Source organism: Odontesthes bonariensis, chromosome 16 (genome assembly GCF_027942865.1).
Source record: "Odontesthes bonariensis isolate fOdoBon6 chromosome 16, fOdoBon6.hap1, whole genome shotgun sequence".
Lineage (NCBI taxonomy): Eukaryota > Metazoa > Chordata > Actinopteri > Atheriniformes > Atherinopsidae > Odontesthes > Odontesthes bonariensis.
In genome coordinates this window covers 19,232,830-19,258,765 of record NC_134521.1, presented here as the reverse complement: position 1 = coordinate 19,258,765, position 25,936 = coordinate 19,232,830, and the positions used below count along the sequence as shown (strand labels likewise).

Here is a 25,936-nt window from a genome sequence, read left to right as displayed (position 1 = left end):
TAGATGTAACCCTCATTTAGCCATGGATATATCTGCCTGAATTTATAACTTGCTTTTGTTAATTACTGAGACTAGTTAATTAATAAAGGTCACTGAGACGTTATCATCCCATGCGTGCCTCCCTTATTGTGATATTATGAGCTGGGTTTGCTGTGTGTGGTAGCGCCAACTCTTGGGCTATTTCCTGTATGCTTTATTATATGGTAAAAGTGTACGTCGTGGGTTATTGAGTACAACAAATCTCAAAAGAGACAGACTCTGCTGAAGAGAGGGGTGGAGTGTGTGAGTTACTTCGTCCCCTAAAATCAGCTCGCCTGAATAGACGTATAAATTAATGGTTGAAAAAGGAGTTCTTACATTAAACCTGTGGTTTACATTAAATCTCTTTTTTCAAACCTGTGGTATTTTTTGCCAAAGCATGTCACAAACATTTCAGAGCCTCAGGAAATTGTGTCAATTTGAGCAAAAAGGGGAAGAATACGTCCCTATTTACTTATCTCGCACTTCATCTTCCCATCAGTTATATCATCTCATGGCATTCATGGAGACGAAACAAGTCATTTGCTTGTCTAAAGTCTACATACACATTGTGCTTATTAATTCTGAGGACGTGAAATAACTTCCCCCGCCTCTTATTCTCCTTTCGTTGTGTGAAAGGCAGTCCCATTTTCTCTGCACAGTTTGAAAAGAAGTTAAATCTATTAAAAAATTCCTAAACCTTTTTGTATATTTGAAAACCTTGGTTGGGAACACCCTGGACTTGCCACCATCCCAAGCCATTTTTCATACAAAGCAGCTATTCCTGTAGACATTTAAGGCAAAGGTTTTGGCATAGATTATTGTATTGTCATCAATAGCTTATACATTACTGTTGCTATAATTATTGTCATTAATACTATTATTATTATTATTTAATATAGTTTTGAGTGTAAAGAACCCTCAAGTGGGTCCACGTTTTCTTCAAAGTGAATAGGTCAACATATGACAAAAAAAATTAAAAACCTTGTATGATGCCTTCTCTGTAAGACACTTTGATGTTTGAATTAGAATGAAAATATTCTCAAATTAAATATTTCATAACCCACTAATGTTGTAGGAAGCAGATGAGTCATTACTATTACATCACCATGACAACTCCTGTGATATGTTGCAGCAACCGTGTAAGCAGATGTAAGCAGAAAGGTAATTAATACCATGCATTAATAAATAATCACCCTTTCAGCATGCCTAAATATTTTGAAAATATTCCAGGTAACTGGAAGAACTTGTAAACTTGTAAATCTCTGTGTAGAGCAGAAGGATGATAAATTGAAAAGCCAATTCTCAGGCATACCGTTGTCTTGATAAAGAATCGATTTACTCTGACAACTCTGAAAGACAAGAAATGCTACCTGCCACCAACTTGTATTTGTTTTAAAGAAACAGCGGCTTTAGAAACAGAAATGCTGCAAACTGCACCCGGATAATAACCCAGTCTGTATGCTGGGCCAAATTGCTCAGGAACTAATTTCATCTGTCTCTGCTGATTGATATTGACTGAAGGTTGGCATTGGAGTGTTTTCCAGGTCATGTTGAATGTTGAAGGAGGAAATTCTGTCAAGTTGGGTCAAACTTCATCTCATCCCTTCCATCAATTCACTGCCTGGTGTGTAATTCTGAAAAATTGACATGACTCTCTTTTTTTCTTATCTCTTTTTTTCATCGACTTATTCAAGTCACACTAAAATGGCAGGTTTCAGTTTGAGAAACTTGCAGGAGCTCTGCTAAATGAGCAAAAGCTTAGAAAGTTAATTGATGTCCTGCTATATTATGACTGAAAGATAAAATTAGCCATATTAGCCGCTTTCGGACTGTAGGAACCTTTGGCAGTTCTAATAACCTTTTAATCCGCGGGGCCGTTTTCTCCCGTGTTCGGACATACAGGAACTCGGGGCTTTCTCCCTTAGTTCCTATAACTATTTAGCTCCTTCTCCAAGGTCGGGTCTTTTCATGGTTCTATAGAACGAATCTAACGGAGGTGTGTTGTGGTCGGTAGCTACGCCCCATGTCATGCTATCACGGCTGAAATGTTTACTCATAGACACAGACACAACTTGCGGGTGTTTAATAAGTTAAACTTACACTGGTCTCATTTGTCTGCAGCGCTCTGCTCTCCTTTCTTCCTTCATGAAATGGAAAAAGTATCTCCTGACTCTTTCTGTGAGCTTTTCCAGCCTCGATATTAGACGCCTGATGTGATTGTCCATGATTAATATCACCATCATGCAGATCATAAACACAGTGGCCTCCCCGCTCTCCATATTAGCTTCTTGGTGGTGTTTTTTCTACTCTCCTTACTTTTACCGTTTTGTTTTGTGTTTGAATGTAGCGCTAAACGGCTAACGGCTAACACGTCACTGAAGCAGACGGCTGCGCGCGGCGCATCAGTCCCTATCAGGTCCCGACTCATGTGCGAATGCAGACTGAAACAGTTCCGCTGGGGAAGGATAGTTATCAGAACGAAATTCGAGGAGGGTAGTTCTGATAACTACTTTCTTAGAACGGTCTGTCCGAAAGCGGCTATTGATAACTTTTCAGAGCAAATCCCATTTACGTCTATTAAGTTAATGATCCAACTTCAAACAGCTACTCGATGTTAAACCAAACTTGCTTAAATCAAATTACTCTAGCAGAACACAGGATAATGGGTTTTCCCACGAGTTAAAAGGAAAAAAGTGAAAAGTTAAGTACTGTTTATGCAGTTAGAGCTGCTCAGTATATTTAGCAGACTTACAATTCCCTGGTATACGTTTCTGTGGAAGATAGTGTTTTCTTAACAATAAGGTCAGCGTGTATTCAACTTCCCCTGCAGCTTTTTCGCCTATTATTTATATAGCATGTTGATAGTGTGCATGCCTTTGTTATAAATTGACTTTAAACGGGGCAGTAAGAAATGACACAAAGATAACAAGGAACTTATTCTTTGCAAAGTGATAAATATTTTCTTGTTTGTTCAGATGTATGTTGTATTGCATGCTCACATAATACTGAGCAAATGCCAAATCTTCTTTTTGTCAAAGTCAAATTTTATATCAATGTTTCTCTGACAGATAATCTATAAACCACTCCTGGACAAAGCGCCTTCATGTGTGTAAAATCTTGCCTTCACCCATTTCACATCAGATCAATAAGCAGAATGAATTCCTATTTGTCCGATTTGAAAACAAACCAAATAATTTGGAAAATTATTATTGCCATCAAATGAACAAAAAAAAAAAAAAAAGGAAAAACACAAAAAGGCAAGGCAAGGCAATTTTATTTATAGAGCACAATTCATACACAGGGCAATTCAAAGTGCTTCACAGCTACACAAAATCACAAGAAGGCAATAAAATCATTCAAAATAAATAAAAAATAAAAATAAAATAAAAATAATCTAATAAAAACCCTTTCAAATAATCATTAATTAATTAAAAAGTGAAGAGTGCAGATAAAATACTTTCTGTGTGTCATATGCACAGCTAAATAGAATTGTTTTCAGCCTGGATTTAAACATGGTCAGAGTTGAGGTCTCACATCTTCTGGAAGACTGTTCCAGATGTTAGGAGCATAAAACTGAAACGCAGCCTCACCTTGTTTAGTCCTGACTCTGGGCCCCAGCAGGAGACCCCTCCCTGAGGTTCTCAGAGCCCGAGTTGGTTCATATGGCTTTAACATGTCAGAGATGTACTTTGGCGCTTGACCATGAAAAGACTTGTACACAAGCAGAGCTGTTTTAAAGTCTATTCTCTGAGCGACAGGAAGCCAGTGCAGAGACCTGAGCACCGGACTAATATGGTCATATTTCCTGGTTCTAGTCAGGACTCGAGCAGCAGCGTTCTGGATGTACTGCAGCTGTCTTATAGCCCATTTAGAGAGCCCAGTGAGCAGGCCGTTACAGTAGTCTAACCTGCTGGAGACAAACGCATGGATTAGTCTTTCTAAGTCTGGTTTAGACACTATTCCTTTGATTCTGGCAATGTTTTTTAGATGGTAAAAAGCTGCTGATGTTACTGATTAATGTGGCTGTTAAAGTTCAGGTCTGAGTCCAATATTACCCCGAGATTTCTACCTTGATAGTTAAGGCGGTAGCATGGTTGCCGCGTCTGTCACGGCGGTGTCGCACCGTGACGTCAAAATGACGTTTCAGGCCTGGCGCTTCCCTTGAAAAGACGGCGCAGCGCGTTGTCGTGCACCAGTCGATTTTTGTAACTTGGCGGCGCCGAGCACAACGAACCGGATGGACCGATGTGAGACCAGGCTCAGTCAGGAGGTGCGTTTGTACAGACAGCTGTACGAAACTGCAGTGAAACAGCACAGGGAGCACGTAAACTCCCAAAACTGGTGCACAGAGATGGGCAGAACTTTGGGGAAAGAGGGAGAGTTCTGTAAGAATGTGTGGAAGAAGCTACGGGACAGATACGTGAAGGCAAAGAAGAGGGCAGAGACTCTGTTGATGCCGGGGGCTTTAAACCTTCACCTCTTTTAACTGAATTAAAAAATTAAAATGATCCGAAAACTGCAGCAGTATCATTAATTACAGTATTCTTGCTCTTGACAGCGGCATTGTTTTCTTCTCCACTTTCCTGGTTGTAGAGTAGAGGTAACCTTCACGTAGCAGCGCCACCTCTGTGACGGAGAAAATTGCAACTACTGGCGCGCAACGACTTGCGCCACTATATAGGGTCCTATGGCGGGCACGAACTCGTGACGTCATCAACACCGCTCGCGCGAGCAGACGCAGCAACCATGCTAGAGCCTATAGGTTTTAGAGAGAGAGTCTCAAGGTGACTGATAACACTTTCTCTTTGTTTCTGTGGGCCACAGACAATGATTTCAGTTTTGTCTGAGTTTAGCTGGAGAAAATTGTTTTGCATCCACACACTGATCTATTCGATGCAGTGACACAATTTATCTACAGGCCCGTGTTCTCCTGCCGTCAGTGACACGTAGATCTGAGTGTCATCTGCATAGTTGTGGTAGGACACATTATAGTTGCGTATTAGCTGGCCTAGTGGAAGCATGTACAGATTGAACAATACGGGTCCCAGGATTGACCCCTGGGGAACCCCACAGGTCATAGCCATTTGGTCTGAGACACAGTTACCAATTTCAACAAAATATTTCCTGTCCTCCAGATAGGACTTGAACCAGTTCAAAGCAGTTTAAAAACTGATGCTTTTAAATCAAACTTTACACTTGAGTCTTGTTACTTGTATGTGGTATGGTTACTTAGGTTTTTTACCACGTTTGTCAGCAGGATTACTCAGAAAGTTACGATAGGATTTGCATTAAAATCTTCATCAAAGCCTGAGAAAAAGGGAAGGAACGTTTCACATTTTGAATTAACTTTTGGGAATTAGCATTGTCAAAGGTACCCAGCTCAGGTCCGGTGGCATCTAAGCAATTCTTCACCTTGACCCTACCTCTTGAGTTGTGGCCATCTGACCCTCCAGCCAAGGCTTTGTGGCTTAAGGATGCCTGAATGACCACTACTCGTTAATCCATAAAAGAAAAGGGGGTACCAAAGTGAAATGGGAGGAATTGGTTTGGGTTCAAATCTTTTGTTCTAATGTACATAATGTACAGACTGTTTTACCTGATGAGATTCATTAACAACTAAAATCAGTCAAGAAGCAACAACTACTGGTGAAATTAATTACAAATATGTGCACAGGCATCTTGTTTAATACAAAATATTAATTACTGACACACATATTTATGAGCTAACTTATGGCATTTCTACAGCAGCTTTTTTGGTTTCATCAGACTATTTTTTCTATTCAACTTCCTGGATTTGGAAAAGTAATCTAGGAAAAGACTCTTGAAACAAACGACTGTTGTGTCATGAGGGAGACAGGGGACGTCAAAGCACTACGAACTGGATGTCCTAGGACTTTACCATTTTGAAGCATATATGCTCAAAGGAGGAACAACAATCTCACAACTATCGCCTGGAAGTATTTTGATCTGCAGATGACCTAGATTGTACTGAACTGAAACAAAAATCTTTGATTTGTCTTTCAGTTGTTTTTCTCAGTAGAAGAATCTTTCAGTGTTAACTTGAAGCTTCTACCAGCATGCACACAGGAAGCACAGCGGCAGTTTTCACATGCCACATCTCCAACATAGTGTTCTGCGAAGAGCAATTATTTTTTCAAACTAGCTTTTCATATCGGAGAGACCTAAGAGATCTGACATGGGGAAATCGCTTTTCAGCAAGCCACTGAGTTTCGTACGGCCATAGCTGTGATAAATGCCGACTACTGGCTAAAGACTGCGACCTGTAGTGCCCTGCTCTGTTTTCATTATGAAAAGCCTCCCAAACCCACGGATGAGCCAGAAATACAAATGGACTTCATGGGGCGCAGACTGTGCATTTGCTGTGCCGTGAGTTTTAACCTGGCATACATGTAAGAGCTTGGGACGAGCTAAGTTATTACAGGCCAGCTGGGGTGAGAAAAAGCAGGGGTGAAATTAAACTAAATTAAACAGAAAAAGGTCGGGTGTTTAGCACCGATAATTTACTTTTTTCCACCTCCTCCTGGGACCCTAAGGTGTTTCCACTCCAGAGGGTGGACACTTGGATGCAAAATTACTCCGTCATTGCATTTTAGGTTTATTGCCAGAATGTATTCATGGAAAAAGTTCCAGTAATTGGTTTCATCCCTCCACAGAACATTATCCTAAAACTTCTGTGGCCTTTCCTGATGGTTTTGCACACATTGGAGATGATTTTCCTTGTGCTTTTGTTTATAGTGGTTATGTCTTGTAATCCTGAAATGTTACCTGTCAATGTGAAGGGTGTGCCTAACAGTGTTGATTAAAAATCATTGCCTGCAGCCACCAGGTTTTTTCTGCAAGTTTTTTGCAGGGTTTTCTGTTCTCCTGTCATCTAATTAGGCATCTGATTGCAGTCGTTGCTAACTTTCTCTTTCTTTCACACTCAGGTAGAGTAGCATCTTTACCTTTGATGATGACAATGCAGCCAGTATAAACTACTGGTCACACCTCATAGTGTAAAGGTGCAGCTACAAAATCCCTAAATACAACATACACTTATTTTTACAATATCATCAAATTACTTACGTTACATATGTCAATGTCAGACTTGTTCCATGCAGTATGTGTAAATGTTTGGTCCAAATGGTTACAGATATCATTGCCAGTTTTGTGCTAAAGTGACTACAGCACTCATTCAGATATGAAGCCAAAAGATTCAGTTGCCTTCAGACTATTTGAATGGGGTCCATGTCTCAAAGGGGACATATACGTCCCAAGGCAAGATGCAGCTACATTGATAAGGGAAGCTATTGTGTTTCAGGCAAAGTTAATAAGAGAGAAACAGCCTGACTCTTTGCTCATCAAACAAACAAGCAAAGCCCTTCATGTTGGGATTATTGTGTAAATACCTCTTAATATCGATTCAGAGGCCTTGGGTTCTTCTCTCACACTTCAAGCTCCTAGAATTCAATACACAAGGCGATACAAAGACATCCTAGATATTATTCTTTCTTGTGATGTGGCTTAAGTGCAGACACTACTCCACTTCCTGTAAAGACTCAAAATGGAAGCAGATGTCCTATATTCCTGAGGGTATCAGTTGGCAAGGTCACTGGGCTGATTGATGTTAGCCTTCACAGTCTTGCTCTGGGTTGAGTTTCAATTCAAATCTCCATTTTGAGGTGCTAGGAAAGAGGGCGGCCGTGGGGAGGAAAGGCTTCTCCAACATACCCTATGGATTTCCTGATCTGTCTTTGCCAAAAAAGTGGCAGTATACACCATTCTCATTTATTTGTAACTCAAGGGTGCAACATAAATCTCTGGCCTTTCCAAAAAAAAACAAAGATCATCCACACAGTTTACCAAGGGGTTCCAATTGTGTATTAGCACTATTTCATCACGCTGGGCATTGGCATGTGTGGTATCACTATTGGTGGGCCTGAAAAGGGTGCCAGCATGGGAGCAATACTGGCTCCTGTTTTTTCACAGCATGAATATCTTTCCACCTAAATAAGAAAGCAGAATGGCTCACATAAATATCACAAATATCAAGTTTGGTTCTTTACATGGCTGCTATCATCATTCAGAAGATGACACATAGCGCAAAAAGTTTACACACACTAGGTGATGTCATTAAAAAAAAAGAAGTGTGTGCGCCAAATGGCGGGGAGATTAGTGAAAAAGTCAAATATCTATTGCTTCAAATTGAAGCACTGATATTTTTCTTACCCTTGGACACTCAATCTCAAATAAAGTCAGAAGGCAATTTTAAACCAAAACAAGAGAGAGCGGAAAGAAACATTTCACAAGTCTTTCGGAATTCCTAATATTCAGAATATTTTCCAAATTATTCGTAACACATTTTCAACTGGGGAATATGTTACACATGAAATCCTTGTAAAGGTTCTTTGTGAGTTTGTAAAGTTGCGTTACATAATTATTTGTTCATTGGCCCGACCGAATCAGGTGCACTTTTAACTAACAAGTATCACCGGACTCACGTTACTAAGATATGATCGTCAGCCACAACTAGTGGGTCGAATCTACTGTTTCCGTCCATTAATTCAAAACTCAAAGAGCATTATCTTTGCTCATACTTCATAACATGTTAAATTTGTTAAGACCATTTATTTATCTATTTATTCATCAAGTTATTTATTTTTTCTGCACATTTCAATTAATTTCCAGAAGGGTGGGGTGTCATTTTAATATGTTGTCCCCCAGGAGTTTGACAAACACCTGATCATCCGTGTTGGCTGCAGGTTGAAATAGTGAGCTGAAAAGTGAGATGTCACCTCTCTAAATAGATATTACAAGATTGCCACGTGATTCCAATTATCAAACCTAATTAATTTATTTCAAATGGTTAAGAAGCAGTTCACTGGAGCTATGATGGTGACCATCATGAGGAATTTTTTGCCGGTCAGCAGCTTTATTAAATTACTTTTGTCATCAAGTGATTGTACTTAAGATACAAAAAAACATGTAGTTAATGGCTTATTATTGGATTATAAAAGCTGCTACAACCAGAAATTTCTTATGTTTTCAACAGATTTTGTTTCCTTCAATTACTTATTTTTATGTTCATAAGAGAAAAATGTTGATTTGACAGTCTGTTAATATAATTCATATTAAATATAGTCAAATGTGTTTTTTTGTCTGACCAAGTTCATGTTTCCCATCTTAGAATTCCAGTGAATATTTACATTTTAGAAACTCCTGCATTTTCAAACAAGTAAAAAGGATTTTTTGAATTATTAACTACAGGTTCAACATCAGTTTGTCTGATCAGTAAATAAATCATTAAGTGAAAAAACTTTTCTTGAAACGGATTTTCTACATAGTGAATCTAGACATGCAATAAGGTGTCTAAAAGTACAGAGATGACAGAATGAAAATGCTTATGAGCCATTCTCAGAATTCTCCATTCAACTCTCCAAGCATCAGATCATAAATACATATATTTCTTACTAAACCTTTTGCAGCAAGACTTTGTTTGGCAGACACAGACTTATTGTTAAAGTCAGGTGCATTCTTTAGTCGGAACTGTAGGCGTTCACCACTGGTGTTTTGCTGCTCGAACAGCACAGATTTGCATGTTCTGCAGAGCTTATGGTTGCTTTAAACTAATAACTGTGAATTGGCAGCTTCCCAGATGGTTGGGTTATTCAACGTCAGAAAAAGGGCCGATAAAATTCATGGGAAAGTATGCTCACAGGAATGCTCCCATTGGTGTGAGGGGATATGCTTGTCTTTTGTTTCATTAAAACCAGTCCGATGCTTCCCTGCATCAATTAAGACTATGAGATACGATCATGAAATAAACCGTGTGAAAAATGAACAGTGTTAATTATGAATATATGAAAGAAGATATCATCAAGTTGAACCAGTTTTTGTGAAGATCGCATTAATATATATTTTTTCCATGTGCAGTTTGATATCCTTCCAAAAAGGGGATAGAACTGTTTATTCTGCTGATATTAAATATCACAAAGGGAAGTCTGTGTCATCTCTGTGCTGCAAGCAGTCTGTTTCTGATTTTGTTATATTTTCTTTGTGATTCTACACGAGGTATCCAATGCAAGTACTTCTTTAATTATATCCTCAATTATATGTCAATTTAGTGCAGCGGCAGGATCCAGGCCTCAAATGAGGACTCATGGTGTTGGTGCTAATTGTTTGTGGAAACTAACTGCGATAGAAATTGATTTCATCATAAGAGATACAAGTCTCTGCTCCAACCATTAACGTAGTAGGTTTTTACCTTGAAACTGAGCCAAGACATGCTATTTTTTTTTTTCTTTCTTTTTGATGCACGGCACCTTAAATCAATATCTATTGAGAATCTGAAATTAAATTGAAATTATATCCAGACTTCATCTCCAGGTCTGATGCTCAATGAACACAGATTTCCTTTTTGATCTCAAATCTGGAAAGTGCTGATGGCGTTTGCCATCTCACAGCTGAAATCCATCACTGACGGGATTGGCTGCAGGAGCACCATCTTACCTTGAACGATGAGATGAACTTTTGTGGATTTTGGTTTCTTGTTGGTCAGGATGGAGCAGACATAGGGCCCCTCGTCATAAACGTTGACATTTTGGATCTTGATGCTGTACTCTGTGACTGCTGTGTTTTCCATCAGGATGACACGGGGATCCAGAGACCACTTCTCTCTGCCGGCGAACAGAATGGTGGTGCGGTTGAGCCACGCCACTCGTGAGACTTTGCTGTCGACATTACATCTGATGGGTAGAAAGCAAACAGCAAACAGAAATGTAGGTATGTGAGCCTTTCGGTTTGTACATGGTCTTACCTACAATAAAATCTCAAACAAATCACTGCTAAGAGATTTTCAATGGGTGAGTAATCGATTGCACTTGTACAATTTTCATGGGAATCTTGTGAGCTAACTTTGCCTTGAATCTTTTCAGAACATACTGATAAAATAAAAACCTAAAAAAAATATAGCTGGTTTGAAATGTACATCACCTTGCCTTTCTAAATGATAAATGTGAAAAAGACAGCCTTGACAAGCTAAGTAAGTAAAAGCTTCATGAGTTTATTTTAGGTACTGAAACTTTTACATGATGTGCCTTGCCCTTTTTTAATGTGTTTTCACAAATTATATATTTTTTTGAGTTTTTGCCTGTTGTAAAATAACTAAATAAATTTGCTTTTGGGAGATAAATTAAACTCTTGCTCACTGGACTATTCACAGTCGCAGCAATTTTGACCAGAAGCTTCCTTTTTTATCTAGCACTGATCATCGCAGCTGCTGGCTAACCTGACAAACATCAGCTCGTATGAGCTCCCGTGGCTCAGGCCGATGACAAGCTGGACCGAAACATGTTCTCAGGTTAGTGTCAGACACAACACTGGCGTCTGTACAAAGCAAATGCTGTTTATGAGGATGACCACAAATCACGGCACAACAACTCCAGCAATTAAGAGTCGACTAAGTGTTTCTTTAGCTTTAAAAAAACATTAACAAAGTAAAAGTGTTTCATCACGTTCAATAATAGAAATCTCACTTTTATAACTGTTAATGTCACATCAGTAACAGGCCTATCATTTTTCTGCTGTTATTTCACTTTCCAAACAGGCATTTTTCAAGATCAAATATATTCAAATCACTCTTCCTTACTACGTTTACATCACTGCCTTAAATACTTTGCCTACTTTAAACACAACTCGATACAGCTGAGGTCAAAATGAACCGTCATGGCTTAAAATGCTGCATTTGATGTCTATACTCTCTTCTTGACAGGAAAACGATTATTAGAATACAGTGTGTTTTCTCACTTTTTGATTTAGTCATTTTTAGCTCTTCTCTTTAATGTCATGTCTGTGGGTTTTTTGCCACGTTTTTAGTTTCTGTTTAAGTTGGTTTTTACCATGTCTTAGTTTTGTTAAGCTTTGGTTCAGGTCTTGTATTTAGTTGCCATGTGTAGCAGTTACAGTGCCGTGTGGATTAAGAGTTTTTCAAACTTTGACAAAACCAACATTCCTGTGGGGGATGTTTACGTATGTGGATAAAAAACAGGTCTTCATTTTCTTTCCACAAAGGAAAAAGAGACAGAAACTGCCTAATTTATGACAACCTTCTACCCTTTTGAAAGTTTTTCAACAGACGCTTGCAATAATAATTGGGATAAACTCGAATGAACAAAGAATCTTTCTGTTGGAGATGTTGGAGACTTACTATCTTATCTTCACCATAAATCGAAGTTGACACTTTAACACCCTTTCCCACCAGAGAACCGACCAGATGGCTACACACGAACTGAGAAGACTTCACTAAGACTCACTTTTAGTCGAATCTTAAAACTATATTAAACGTGTTAGATAACCGTATACAATTTCTTTCAGGTTTCCAGCTTGATCACAAGACGCATATAGAGACAATTTGTACGATTCTGGCTTAAATATTGACAAAGAACTGATCTTGGTGGAAAATGCCCAACCTGCCTGATGGAACCACATTGCCCCCTAGTGGTCTGCAGTGTTGATTAGTTGAACATTTAAATCCCAGAGGACTCAGTAAAATGGACAAGATATATGCAACTATTAACTTCTAACGATGTCCCTTCGGTATCTATTTGGTATTTGTTTGGTATCCCCATTGTTAACACAGAAAATTAACATTGTGTGGTTCACTATTCATATGTCACGATTTCATAGATATTCATCTGAATTTTGAAAGTCATAATCATCAATTACGTTGTGTGTTATTTTGATGTCTTTATATTGCAAGTCTATGTTATATCTGTAATCTGCATATCTTAACAAGATGTAGTGTTTTCAGAATCACCGAGACAAATGTTCTATGAGACAGAGTTTCTCATCCAGAAATCCCCACGCAAAACAGATCATCTTACACAGTTCAGGCATATCATTGGCTGAAAGAGTAGTATAAGCTTACGTCACGCCCCGCCTCCGAGAGTCAAAACCCGGAGCCCGCGAAAAACACACGCTTCTTGCTTCTTGCTTCTTGCCGCTTGTTCCAGAAGAGTTTCAACCCAGAGTTTCAGAAGGAGATTTGAGCAGAGAACAGTTGCTCAGAGAGAGTTGGAGATGGTTTGAGAAGAACAGAAGAGCTCACCAGAGTTTGGGAGTTTTCCCATAATCTCAGGAGAGAGCGGAAGGACGTGAGGATGAGCGATGCAGAGAACGACCGGAGGAGACCCTCCAGAACCCAGTGAGACCCCGGAGACGAGAAAGAAAGACCCGAACAAGGATAAGAACAGGATGAAGTTTTCCTACCCAGAAAGCCAACTCCAAGCAACCTTTTATTAATCTTCTGTGAACTTAAGTTCACTTCATCAGAGAAGCAACGGACCAACTGACACTCAGAAGATTCGATCATCTAACCACAGCCCTCGGCACCATCGTTCCCGTTTCCCAGTGAAAGAAGCAACTGAGAAGTCCGCTAAAGTCAGCCACCACAACCAGGAAGGCCCAGAGAGCGGAAGAGAAATCCCCTCGGACCCCGCGTGGCCGCTGCCGTGTTCCGAGCTGACTAAGCAGAACTTCAGCACAGTAAGACCGACCCGTTTTCACCTTAAAGTGGGTTTGATGGATGTCTCGAGGCTTTCACAGAATGATAAATTAATCCAAAATGTCAGTATTTAGCGTCAAATAGTCAGCCAACCTGAACTATTTGAATACATCCAGTATCTCCCCATTCCCCATATTTTATTTTCCATTCACTAAGTGTTTTATATAATCACCCATATTCAATGCATCTCCTGTTTGTTTTAAAGGTTCATGTTTTGGTCATATCATTTTAATAAATAGTTCACATATCTATATATATGTTATAATCACAGATTGTGTCGTATGCTTTCTTTACGTAATGTCTGTCCAACCAAACGAGAACTTTCACGAAAGTAGCGAGATATAAGACTGATTATTAATTGATTATTAATTGATTATTAATTTAACATACCAGGATCGTAAGATTTTAACAGTTTTCCTCCCTGACTGTAACTTAAAGCAAGTAAAATATAGGTAGGTGGTGCCCTTAATTCGAGGTTTAAGGTTTATTTGAGACAGTGAGAACGTCTTATAAATCCTTATATTTGATGATATAAATGCCCAATAACGCTACACATGCTATGCCACCTTTTTCCTCAGTTCTTTCTGCTGCCCTGCCATCAGCTACCCTTCCTTCACCTGTGTTTTACCCATCAGCTGTACTCAATCACCAATCACCCTCCACAGTATTTAGTCTCCCGGTTTGTCCATGCTCAATGCCAGATCCTCACTAGTCACTTGTCCCTGCATTCACCTGTCATGCCATGCCACGCCACAGTTAAGTACCTTTCTTGTTTATTCTAAGCCATAGTCATGTTTTCTTTAACCCTTGTCATGTTTTGTTTTCGTCACAGTTTAGTTTTTAGTATCCGGCGCAGCCGCGCTTTTTGTTAAAACCTTTTTGAAAATAAACCAAGTTTTGTTCTTTGAAAGAACCTGCATCCGCATCCTTCCTCGCACCCACCCTACCTGACATTTAAAACCCTTAAAGGCCTTCTCAAACACTGTTCTGCTTTACTGTTACAATTCAAGCAGTTCAAGGAAGCAGTTCCTGGTAAAAATGAAATGACAAAAGGACAATAAAAAGAGTAGGAGTTGTACTGAGTTGGAAAAATTCCAAAAGCGTATTCCAGTATGTCCTGTAACATGTAATTATCAGTCACTCCACTTGGAGTAGCTTTTAGAGACTGAATGTAAAGGGGGGGAAAAAAAATGGATTCCCATGAAAGAGCTAGCGGAATTAAAAAGCATTACAACTATTAAAAAAACCTGAAGCCAGAGGACATTCTTCGCCTGAAAAATTCAGTCTGCTCTGATTGGACTTCTTCAGAGGCCAAAGTTGGCACAGCCCACAACTCCTCATCAGCTCTGTCTGTGTTTCTGCTTGAACCTACTGTCTGGAGGGAAGGACATGGACATTTGAGAAAGAAGATATCTGTGTCACTTTCAGCAAAATTAGCATAAGCCCTTGAGTTTTCCAGGAAATACCAAACTCCAACATACTATTAAGGATCTCTACAAAAATAGATACATGACAAAATCCTGGAATTAACCTGCAATACATAAACTGTTTCAGACAAGTTCTTTTTTTATTTATTATTATTTGAATTGTTATTCTTATAGTCAGAGGATATATGTGCTGTCTAAATACTTAGAGTCCTTGTATCATCAAATGCTAAATGGCTTCCAGTGGAGCTTTGGACCTATGAGGAGGGATGGAATTACACAAGCATTGAGATGGGGTTTAATCACATTTTATTACTAAAACCTATCTAATGAAGAGAAAAAAAACTTTATTCTGGCTATCATGATATTTGTGTTGATCTAGTTCCTGTGGCTCAGTTTGGAATTAAACTTTAAGTGGAGCAGTTAAGCAATTAAGATAAAACTGTATGTCTGGGGAGATGTTGAAGTAAACCTGAGTTTGTTTTGGAACACATGCAACCAATTTCTAAGCAGAAGTGGTATAGTACAGTATCCCTTACCCCATGACACTTGTATGCAGCACCTAAGCCTAACGAACAGAAAGACTACATTTGGTTGATCTCTAATATAAATCATGTTGGTCTTTTAGTTTTCAGCACTTTGTCTCTACAGACAGCATTTTCTCATGACTTATTGGTATCCTGAAAGCTATGAAGCCATGTGCTGTTAAGTCGTGTTTAGAGTGAATTTTTCTGAGTTACTCTCATCTACTCATGTTAAGCGTTTTGCTGGCGAGTACGCAAATAAATTCACGATGAGTGAAAATGATTTCACAGCATCTGCTGAAGTCCACACAGTGGAACTGAAGCAGGGAGGTAAAAAAAAACAAAATATTCATACAGCCAAGAGAGGCGGTAGCCACATGGTTGAGCTCGAAAAGACCGTCTGAAATATGCTGGCCGGCAGAGGAAATAACTTATGTCTGACAAAACTGTTCTGTTTCATTGTCAGATGGGTGTGAGAATATTAGATGATCATAGATCAAATAAAAATAATTTTTAAATGGATTTGTTTTTTTTATAAACATTCTAATGATAACGGTCCAAAAAACATGACAAAAGTCATACAGACAACAATCATCAACCCAGGGCCTGAACTCTAAAAAAAAGGTGTTTTCTTTCAAAATGCAATCTTAAAACTCTTACTATTACGATCTATTACTGCACTTTTAATATACATTAGAGTGCTTATGAAGTGTAATATGTGACTCATGCTGCACTCAAATATGTCTTCATTGGGAGTTTGTCCATGCAGCTTCAAATGGACTTTAATTACATTTGTCGGATATGTGACCACTATTGGTCGTAAGAGTGACTGCATGTGAAGTGCTGTGTTATTTACTGAAGTGAAACCGTTGTTGTCATTTGTTGGTCGAGAACTCTTATCATGAATGACTTCAAGTGCTGTGCTTTACCGCACCATCATCAGGTACCTTTAATCATCTGCACCTTTGAGAAGAAGAATAGAAATGAATGGAAAATGGAGCAATAAAAGGTCGCATTAGGCAGTGTCTACAATATGCCTGTGTGAAGACAGTCACTTTTATACATTTGTACGATTTTACTTATCATATTAAAACAATAACATGAGCTTTAGCCTCGTTATCAAAAATCAAGTTATGCACAAAATGTAATAACAGTAATTCAAAAACCCCTCTAAATTTGAATAAGCTCATTTATGTAGAGAGATAAATTCAGACCAAGAGACATTGTTGTCTGGCTGATTACTGTCCAGGTCTCAGCAGAAGCTGTTACGCATAGTGAATAAGTCTGCAAGCAAACCTTTCACAAAAACTGTGTTTGCCAACCTGACCCCTGCACAAAGCATTCACAGCACATGGAGCTAAACAGGAAATTTCAGGTTCACAGATTAACACATCCCAGCTGAAACTAATGGGTCCAGTGTGTGTGTGTGTGTGTGTGTGTGTGTGTGTGTGTGTGTGTGTGTGTGTGTGTTTGTGTAAGAATGCAGGGAGAATGATTCCGACAGGATGATTCAAAGGAATGAGGGTGCAAAGAGTAAAATATCAGCAAAAAGATTGATCGAAAAAAATATATAGAACAATTTTGTAAGCGTCTGAAAAATAAAATGGACGATATAAGTCTGACAAAAACAAAAAAGTTCACCTTTGAAAATATTGTCTGTTACAGTAATATAATCACCACATTAATTTCACAGATTCATAATATAGCGTGCAGTTGCACTACAGGGTTTAACAGCTGGCAAAGTGTGCTGGTGTGGGAACATGTACTCTAATCTAACTATAAGAAAAATAGTTTTCTCTTCAAAAATAGTTGCTTTTTAAGAGAGTCTGCATGGTGAATAAGAGCTTGGTCTGGGAGAAAAAAAAATAGCAAAAAAAAGCTTGAAATCCAGGTACAGCGGGATATAATGGCCTTGGCTTGGGCTCAGAGTGTTCATGCTCCAGTGGGATGGTCAGCAGTCAGACCCCCAATGCAATCACATGTCAAAATGGCCTTGGGCAGGACACTGAACCCCACACTGCTTCTGATGTTCTGTTTGAGTGTGTGTCTGCTTGAGGAAGAAAAGCACTTTCTGTAGAGTTTGGTTTGGTTGAACGAGAAACACATTGTAAAGTACTTGCCTATATAATGTTGTTTTATGTACTTTCTATATTACAAGTCTCATTTCAAGGAAAGGTGGGATATTTTCTAAAGTGCAAGAAAAGAATTAAATCTGTAAATTGCTAATTTATTTGAAACATTATTCAGCAGACACAATCCAAAGAAATTATTTTCAGTGTCTTAACAAATCCCACTGTATTTAGTCAATATACACAAATGTATAACTTGATGCCAGCAACATCGATCTGCAACCAGCATGTTGACTGCTGACAGGTGAAGGTGGCCTAACTGGGTATAAAAGAAGATTTATCGAATGCTGAGTTTTTCCAAGCAAGGATGCATCATTGTACCAAACCAAGTGAGAAAATGAATAAAGAGGGAAAAAAATAAAATTTCCCAATGCAAGATTGTGCCTTAATGCATGGTCTACATAGACAAAGCCACCAAGAAATATATTCTTTCAACATCTACAGAGCATAGTATTGTGAAACAGTTCTGCATGTCTGGGAATCTCAGACCATGTGGGACAAGGACAAAAACCACTGCTAGATGCGCATGACCTTCGATTCCTCAGGCAGCACAGCATGAGAAACCGTGATGTTACCACCAGGATCAGTACAGCTTCATGGGTTCAGGAGTACCTTGGAAAACCCTTTTCCCCCAATTGCTGCATTCTGCATCACCTGACGCTGTGTTAGAGAAAGACGAAGCCATATTTCAACTCTGGAGCGAGCTCCTCTCAGGTGGACACAAAGACAAGCGGACAAATGTTCTGTGGTCAGAGTCCACGTTTCAGCTGCTTTTATGAGGAAAAAGAAAAGAAAATCTAGTGTCTGGTCTGGTTCTGTTTTTTTTTTCTGTCCTCGGCCTTTCCACACTGGACGCTCTTTCACCCTCACCTGTCACCAATTAATTTGCCTATTCCAGAATCTTCTAGATTCTTCTTTTGTTACTTGCATAAGTTTTCATTCTATAAACCTTTGTCTTTCTCTGCTGCTTCTCTTCCAACTGTTTTTTTTTTTTTGGGGGGGGGGGTCGCTCAGTGAAAACACTGAGAATAACTTCTTTGGACTTGTGACCATTAAATAAAGATTATAACAACTGAACAAATTACATATTCAAGTTTTTATTGCATTTTGAAATTTCTCCCAACGTTTCCGGAAATCTGCTTTGTAAAATAATGCAGAAAGTTTTTGCAGCCTTTGCTAATTCACTCACTCACTGTTACTCTTTATGTTAGAATCTGTTAGTGTTTGACATAAAACTTCACAGCTCATTTAGTTACAAAAACTGCTTAATTATTGGCTTGCAGTCTGCCATATAATTTCCCTGGCTGATTGCAATATATTGAGACAATATGGCCACGCAGTAATACTCTTAATGAGACAGTAAGCTGTTTTTTTGTGTGAGTACGTGAGTTTCAACATGATGTCTTAATGAACACCTCCATAAAGGCACTCCAACATTTTATTTTGTTTAGTTAAGGTTTGCTATTAAGTAAGATATCACATACCCTAAGTTACATATCCTGAAAAGCAAGCCACAAGTTAACCCTGTGGATGTATGAGCATGACTTCGTGCTCTCTGATGATAGTACTACACCTCTGTACATGACCCACAAAAACCTAATTATGTGTCACTTAAAAGCCCCTTTCACACTGCCGAATAACCCGCGTTTAATTCGCGAATTTAGCGTGTCCGCTGTTGCATTCACACTGCCGACCCGGGCTGCCGCGTCAACTCGACTCCCCTTTCGACCCGCGTCGGACCCTAGTCTTTTTGCAGAGCCGAGTTTGGTGTGAAAGCAATCGACGCGGGTCGGACGTGGGCGTGACGTGAGGAGTTTAAAAGACAGAATGGACACCTGATTCATAACAACAGCGACAGGTGAGGGCAAGTTTCACTCTGTTGTAGCCTACATCAAGTTCGAGACATTTTTGAAGATGGCCAACTGGGGAGACAAGGAGGTCCGCGAGCTCCTCAGCCTCCGAGCAGAGGACGTTATTTACCGCCACATGTCGGGGACGGTGAAGGATGGACCTCTGCTGGAAGGGCTGGCGAGAAAGATGGGAGAGCGCAGTTTCCCACGCAGCAAGACGCACCGTAAAGTAACATCTCCATGAACTGCATATACAATTGCAAAAACGAGTTCTCAAGGTGTCCCGCCATCGTTTGTTTGAAAAATTTGATGCAGACAGGTGTATTTAACCCTACCTCCGACGCATGGCTTGTGCCTATGTCATTGTACACGCCCACCATTTTATGTGTTTCATGAGACGCTCTGCCACTAGGCAACGCCCCCTGAACTCGGCTTCAGGCGACACGGGTCACCCTGACACGCCAAGCTTTCACATTGCTCGACGCGGGTCGAAGGTGCAATTTGGACCCGCTAAGGTAGCGGGTCGCAGTGTGAAAGGGGCTAGAGTTTATCTGCAGGTTGTTAACATCCAGATCATAAGAGGAGAGATGCCCTGTGTGTGTGTGTGTGTGTGTGTCAGAGAAAGTGATAGAGAAGAAAAGCAAACAGGGGGTGGACTGGTAATAATAAACTGGCCTTAATGCACAGCATGTGGCTGAAAGGTACTTGTGTTAATTAGAAGGCTGCTTCACTTTTGACCCAAGCCACCTCAATCATTTCTATTAAGATTACTCTAACCTGCCAGCCAGTGGTCGGGTTCAGGAAAGAGGAGGTGGGGGAAAAAAAACAAAACGAGATAGCGGAACAGTTTAATGAAATGTAGAGAATACAGAAGATGAGATATGAGAGAAACAAATCGTGTCTAATAACAATAAGAATAAAATAAACTGATCGTAATCCGGTAAATGGTACCTTTATCTGTTTTTAAAGAGCCGTTACAGAAAAGACAACGAAAAAGAATCTGCAACGGGCATCTTCGTGTAGGCTGTTTGTAGTCCTAACAGGGTTTTCACGAACTAAGGATGATGTTGACTCGAAGGCACATTAGGCCTTAGGGGCTTTATCGTGAAAGACGACAATCAGCTGACGGGCACGTCTGCAGATTCCACTCGTGGGATCAGTATTGCGCCTGGTGATGGGAGACCTCACTCTGATTCACTCTCAGCTGTTTAGCAAAGCGAATGAGTGTACAAGAAGGTAAGCGGAAGTGAAAACAGAAACCTTACGGCCGACTTAACGCGTAACACACAATGTCTTCTCATTTGTTATCTTGATTTCTGCAAAACATGAAACACTTCCACATGAACAAACCGACTAATAATCATCAATCGAGAGATTACTATAATAACTGTTTTTGCTATTTTGTTTGTTCGTGTTTGTGTTATTCCCCAACTTCAGTCTTTTGCTCTCGCCTATTGCATAACGTGTATACTACCACTCCCCTATGCACTGGTTGGTGAATTATTACCTCATGCACAGGCTTAGCCGTCTTGGCTGGCTGTTGGAAGTTGGTTCTGATGTGTTGAAGTGCCTTTTATTTGCCCAGATGCTGGTGATGCAAGGAGACCCAGCAAGGGGCCTCTCATAGTTACTCATTTTGATTTATAACAACTCTTAAAACCTTAATAGAAAGCAGCTTTTTGATCAGGTGCAGTTATGAAACTGCGCTGAAAGAGAGGTCATAGCAGCAACTTGGTTCTCTGGATGTGAATGTTAGTTTAATTTTATTTTAGATTTAAATTGGGTAACAACTTGCTCGAAGGGATGAGCCTTAGACTGATGTAACATCATCACAAACAAGACGTGACAGCCGTCAACATAAAAAAGGCTTCATGAAGCCATTTGGTCACATACAACACCTTTAGGGTATCTCCCAGTCTTTGAGATTCCTTTTATGGGTTACAAACATGAGTAATAAACCTGCCATAAACAAAAAAACATGTCTGTTTATACTATGTTTACTTCAAAAAGGGAGCAGCACTACATTGGAATTATGAAACCATAACTTTGTCTTGGATATAAAGTACTAGTCTACAGTATGGAATGCCCATCAAGCGTGAAAAAGTATTTCTACACCAGTGAAATGAAAACACCAGAAAGTCGCCACTATTATTGTGTACACGTTAAGAGTGTGACATTATCTACCCAACTAAAGCCAATAGCTTCTATTATCAGAGCTGAAGCACCTTATAATTAGTTACTGATCACCTCAAAGCCCATCTGATTAACATCAACAAGCTCTTATTTTGTGACTTTTGAAGTTATTGCTCTTTTTTCTGTGTAGTCCCTCTGTTTCTATGCAGTTCTGCAGATGGACTCCTCAGACTTAACCATCAATGAACCTTGCCAATTACAGGCTTATCGTCTTCATAAATCCGTTCAGTGTCATGGAAAGCAACAATAGTTGAAATGCACACTGCTTCAGCTTTGACCACGACCCTTAGCATGGTTTTATTTAACTCTAACCTTCGGTGATTTACAATATATTCTGAACTGACTCATTAAGGGAAGTTTCAAATTCTTTCTGGAGATAAGGTAAAAAAAAATTCAAAGCTTTAGTCTCACGCTAACCATTCACTATTTTTCTTGATTTACACATTAACTTCTTGTGTATTGTTATGAATTCCTAATGCACATTTTCATTGCACAGCCAAAGCCTGTCCAGCTCGTCCTTCAGGGAGTACTTATCTCATTTGCTTTTGTCCTCCTAAAAATGTGATGTCAAGGTGTTCAAATGTGGTTACTCAAATGCGTTTGCACGACACCGAATCCAACTGGCAGCATTTACAGATGCGTTATATAATCTCAAGAAACAAGTTATTTGTGTCAAGTTAAAAATGCCAGGGACTGGTAAGTGAGAGAGTTCACATTTGTGCTCTATATCTTGATCAGTTTGACACTGCTGTCAACAGCAGGGTGGGTTACAGTGCGCACTAGGAATTGGAAATTACTTTGAGAAACTGGGGCAAAAGTGCCAAACATATTAGAAGACGCTCATCATGTGGTAATGTTCTGAAAGCCTAATTTCCTCAGCCAGCTCTGGAGGAATGTTCGCCACAAAAATGTAACTATCAACTGTGAGCGCTTGATATATGGCAGAATCCCCAGAAGGAACAATGTCAACATTTTGCTCAGCCGACAGCTACTGTGCTTTTGATTATTATTTTCCAAACCTAGAATATAAACACATTTTAATGTTTGATATGCAGAAGACAGTTGTCACATGAATATTTTAGGTGCAAAACCTGAAAACAGAATCCTGGAAGTTTCCTCATGAAGCAGCTGCAACAATGAAATGATCTTCGACTGTGAACTAAAAAAAAAAAAAAAAAAAAAAAAAAAAAAAGACATTGACTACAAATGCATTTGTGACTCAGCCCTCCCCTACAGGATCCATAGGATGGTGTATTTTCACCCAGAATCTCAGAGTATTGAATGGATTTTAATACTCAGTATGGCTTGTATGCTCTGGAAACCTGTGGACCTCGCATAACTAAAAGGTGCATGGAAAAAAAAAAATGCCCGCACCGCACTCTGACAAAAGAGTAAAAACGGTTCTGAAGATGTAAAAATATCACACTTATTTTATCAGTAAAAAGATGTGAATACAAATGGAACATTTTGGTGAAAGGACTGTCGTCAGCACATCTTACAGACTGCATTATTCAAGAAACCCAAATGGACTCACTGACCAATCAAGAAGAGAGAAGCACGAGGTATTTCACATGAATTCATCAGACCAAAGTCTGACAAAATCATTTCCAAACCTGTAAGGCACAAGATTCAATATTTGACATTTTCATCCTACGTGCTGCAACCGTAAAATTATGATATTTTTAAATTCTTGTTGTCAGTGTTAGTGTAAAAATTGTACCATTTAGGAATGATATATATATATATAATATTCTTAATCTCAACTCATCAACACACAGGCTGAGAGCCATGCAAGAACAGTGTTCCAAGGCAATAAAACTATGACTTGTCAAGGACGAGAGTTCAAACACATTGCTGCATAATTAATCCCTCCCAGTCCAAGTATATTCCCAAATCTAGATACAAGTGATCTAAAAACTTTGTTTTAATTAATAATGGAATGGGAGAAGTATGGGTGCAAAAGGAAAGTCAGCCCAAAAAAGTGGAAGAGAACAACCAAACAGTGGCTGGGGGGGGAAATAGAGATTGTAATGGTGAAGGGGATAAAAACACAGCATTAGCAATGGATGGTGTGGAACATTGCTGCTATCCATGCATAATTGAAAACAATGGCCATGGGCATGAGGTGTGAATTAGGTCATTTTCAAGACAGCGTTAGAGATGCTTTTAAAATGGGAGAATGCCAATAAAACCACAACCCTACAAAGTAGATGAGATTGCTCAATAAATATAGCCAATGGCAGAGGTGCCTGGAGTGGATTAAGGAGAAGTTGCAGGTTTTTCGCCAGCCTAAATGGACTAAGGCGGAACATGAGTTAACAGACAGTAAATCGACCCTGCATTATAAGAACAAAGAACTGGGTAGGATAACTGCCCAGTAAAGGACATTACTTTATATTTTCTCTCCAGGATGGAGGTGTATGTCCTTAAGATCTGGGAGTAAAAATGACTCTATTTGCTCCTTCAAGGGTATCTGCACACTTTCTAATAAGACCGTGTTCCCATTTCAGTCCGGTGGTAAAACCTAATTATAAAAGTTAGCCCTTAGTTTATGTAGAGGATATAACTGAATGGCACTTTGAAACCATCAAAGTGCACTCTTTAATTGTTATATGTCGCACTGACAGGAGGCTTTGGATGTTAACAAGACTAGTCTTCCCACATTAAGTAGAGGCTCGCCACTTCATAATGGAGGTCTATCTCTTAATGTCACAATTCAAAATATAACCAATTAACATTAAATGAAGTGTGAGGCATAAAGGTCAATGCAAATGATCTACAGAATCCAACTACGAGGTTATTGCCAAGATGAAAACGAGAAAATACAGTATTTTGGCAGCAGACCTATCAGAATCGCACATAACGTGAAAGACAAAAGAAAGAAGAAAGAAAGAAATAACATAAGAGTAGCATAAAGAGCGTCATTACAATAATAATTAAATAATGATTTTCAGAGAAGGAATTTCCAAGTTGTTCCTGAATGTTGAGGGCCAGTTTTGTTTTTTGTTCAGGGAAATCTTGATCAGCAAGGTCACACTTCTGCAAAAGCCTAATTATTAACTATACGTGAATAATTCTGTTAATTTACTACTCCACTGGTAATTTTTGTTTTGCACAATTACCATTTCTGTCGATGAGTTTGGTTGCCTCAACGGAGACAGCCTGGTCAGCCTGGCTGAGCGTGATTATAGGAGCCGCGTTGCTAGCTAAGGCACCGTTAATTCTTTACCTCTTGCATCTGTAGAAACAGATAGGAGCCCTTTATGACCAAGACATTTCTACATGCTGACATTCCCACATAGTTGAATGGTATTCCCCTTACTTTGAGGATCTGAGCTGTTTATTTGCACTGGATTACTTTTTATTTTCTGTTAATTTACTTATTAGTAGTATTATTATTATTATTACTCCATTATTGCATGAGCAAATTGCCTTTTTTACGTCTCTCATTTCTTTTAATAGTAACCACAGATGTACATGTTCATATTCCTTCAAATTGGAGAATAGTCACTGAGCAGTGATTCCTTTGCACACACTTTGTTCAGGAAGTCAGGGTTTATGTTCAAGATTTAAATATTTTTTTACGTTTAAATCAAACAGTTACACACTCAAAGATTTAAAAATTTGGCTCTGAAACACATCTGATCAGCTTTCTATTTAAACTTAAAATACTGCACCGCATATACAATAAACAGAAAAACATGCTCTGGTGACTAAACACAAGATTCTTACATCATTCTTAATGCAAGAAATATGTGCAGCATATATTTAAGGAGTATATGGATCGCATTAATAATGGGGTCAGCACCGTTGCCTCACGGCAAGAGGGTTCCTGGTTGGAATCCCAGCTGGGGCCTTTCTGTGTGGAGTTTGCATGTCCTCCCCGTGCATGCGTGGGTTCTCGCCGGGTACTCTTTCTTCCTCCCACCGCCCAAAAACATGCATGTTCGGTTAAATGGTGACTCTTGGAGGTTGTTTGTCTCCGTGTGGCCCTGTGATGGACAGGCGACCTTTCCAGGGTGTACCCCGCCTCTCGCCCAGCCCCCCGTGACCCTGAGTTGGATTAAGCGAGTATAGAAAATGGATGGATGGACATTAATCATGGAGAGAGGAGATCATTGAACACACAAAAAAAAGCTTTTACCCTTCAGATGTCTTAGAAAAAGGGGTAGATAAAACAATCTTGCTGATTTACATTTATTAACTGAAGGACTGAGAGGAAATGTATCGACAG

At 39.4% G+C, this 25,936-nt stretch overlaps 1 protein-coding gene across 1 annotated transcript in view; it reads right to left on the bottom strand.

The window, feature by feature from the left end:
- opcml (opioid binding protein/cell adhesion molecule-like) overlaps positions 1–25,936 on the bottom strand; it is a 187,988-nt gene that overhangs the window by 91,969 nt on the left and 70,083 nt on the right. Inside the window, exon 2 of the mRNA XM_075486517.1 lies at positions 10,531–10,766. Coding sequence (XP_075342632.1) covers positions 10,531–10,766 — 236 coding nt within the window. The remainder of the gene's footprint in view (positions 1–10,530; positions 10,767–25,936) is intronic.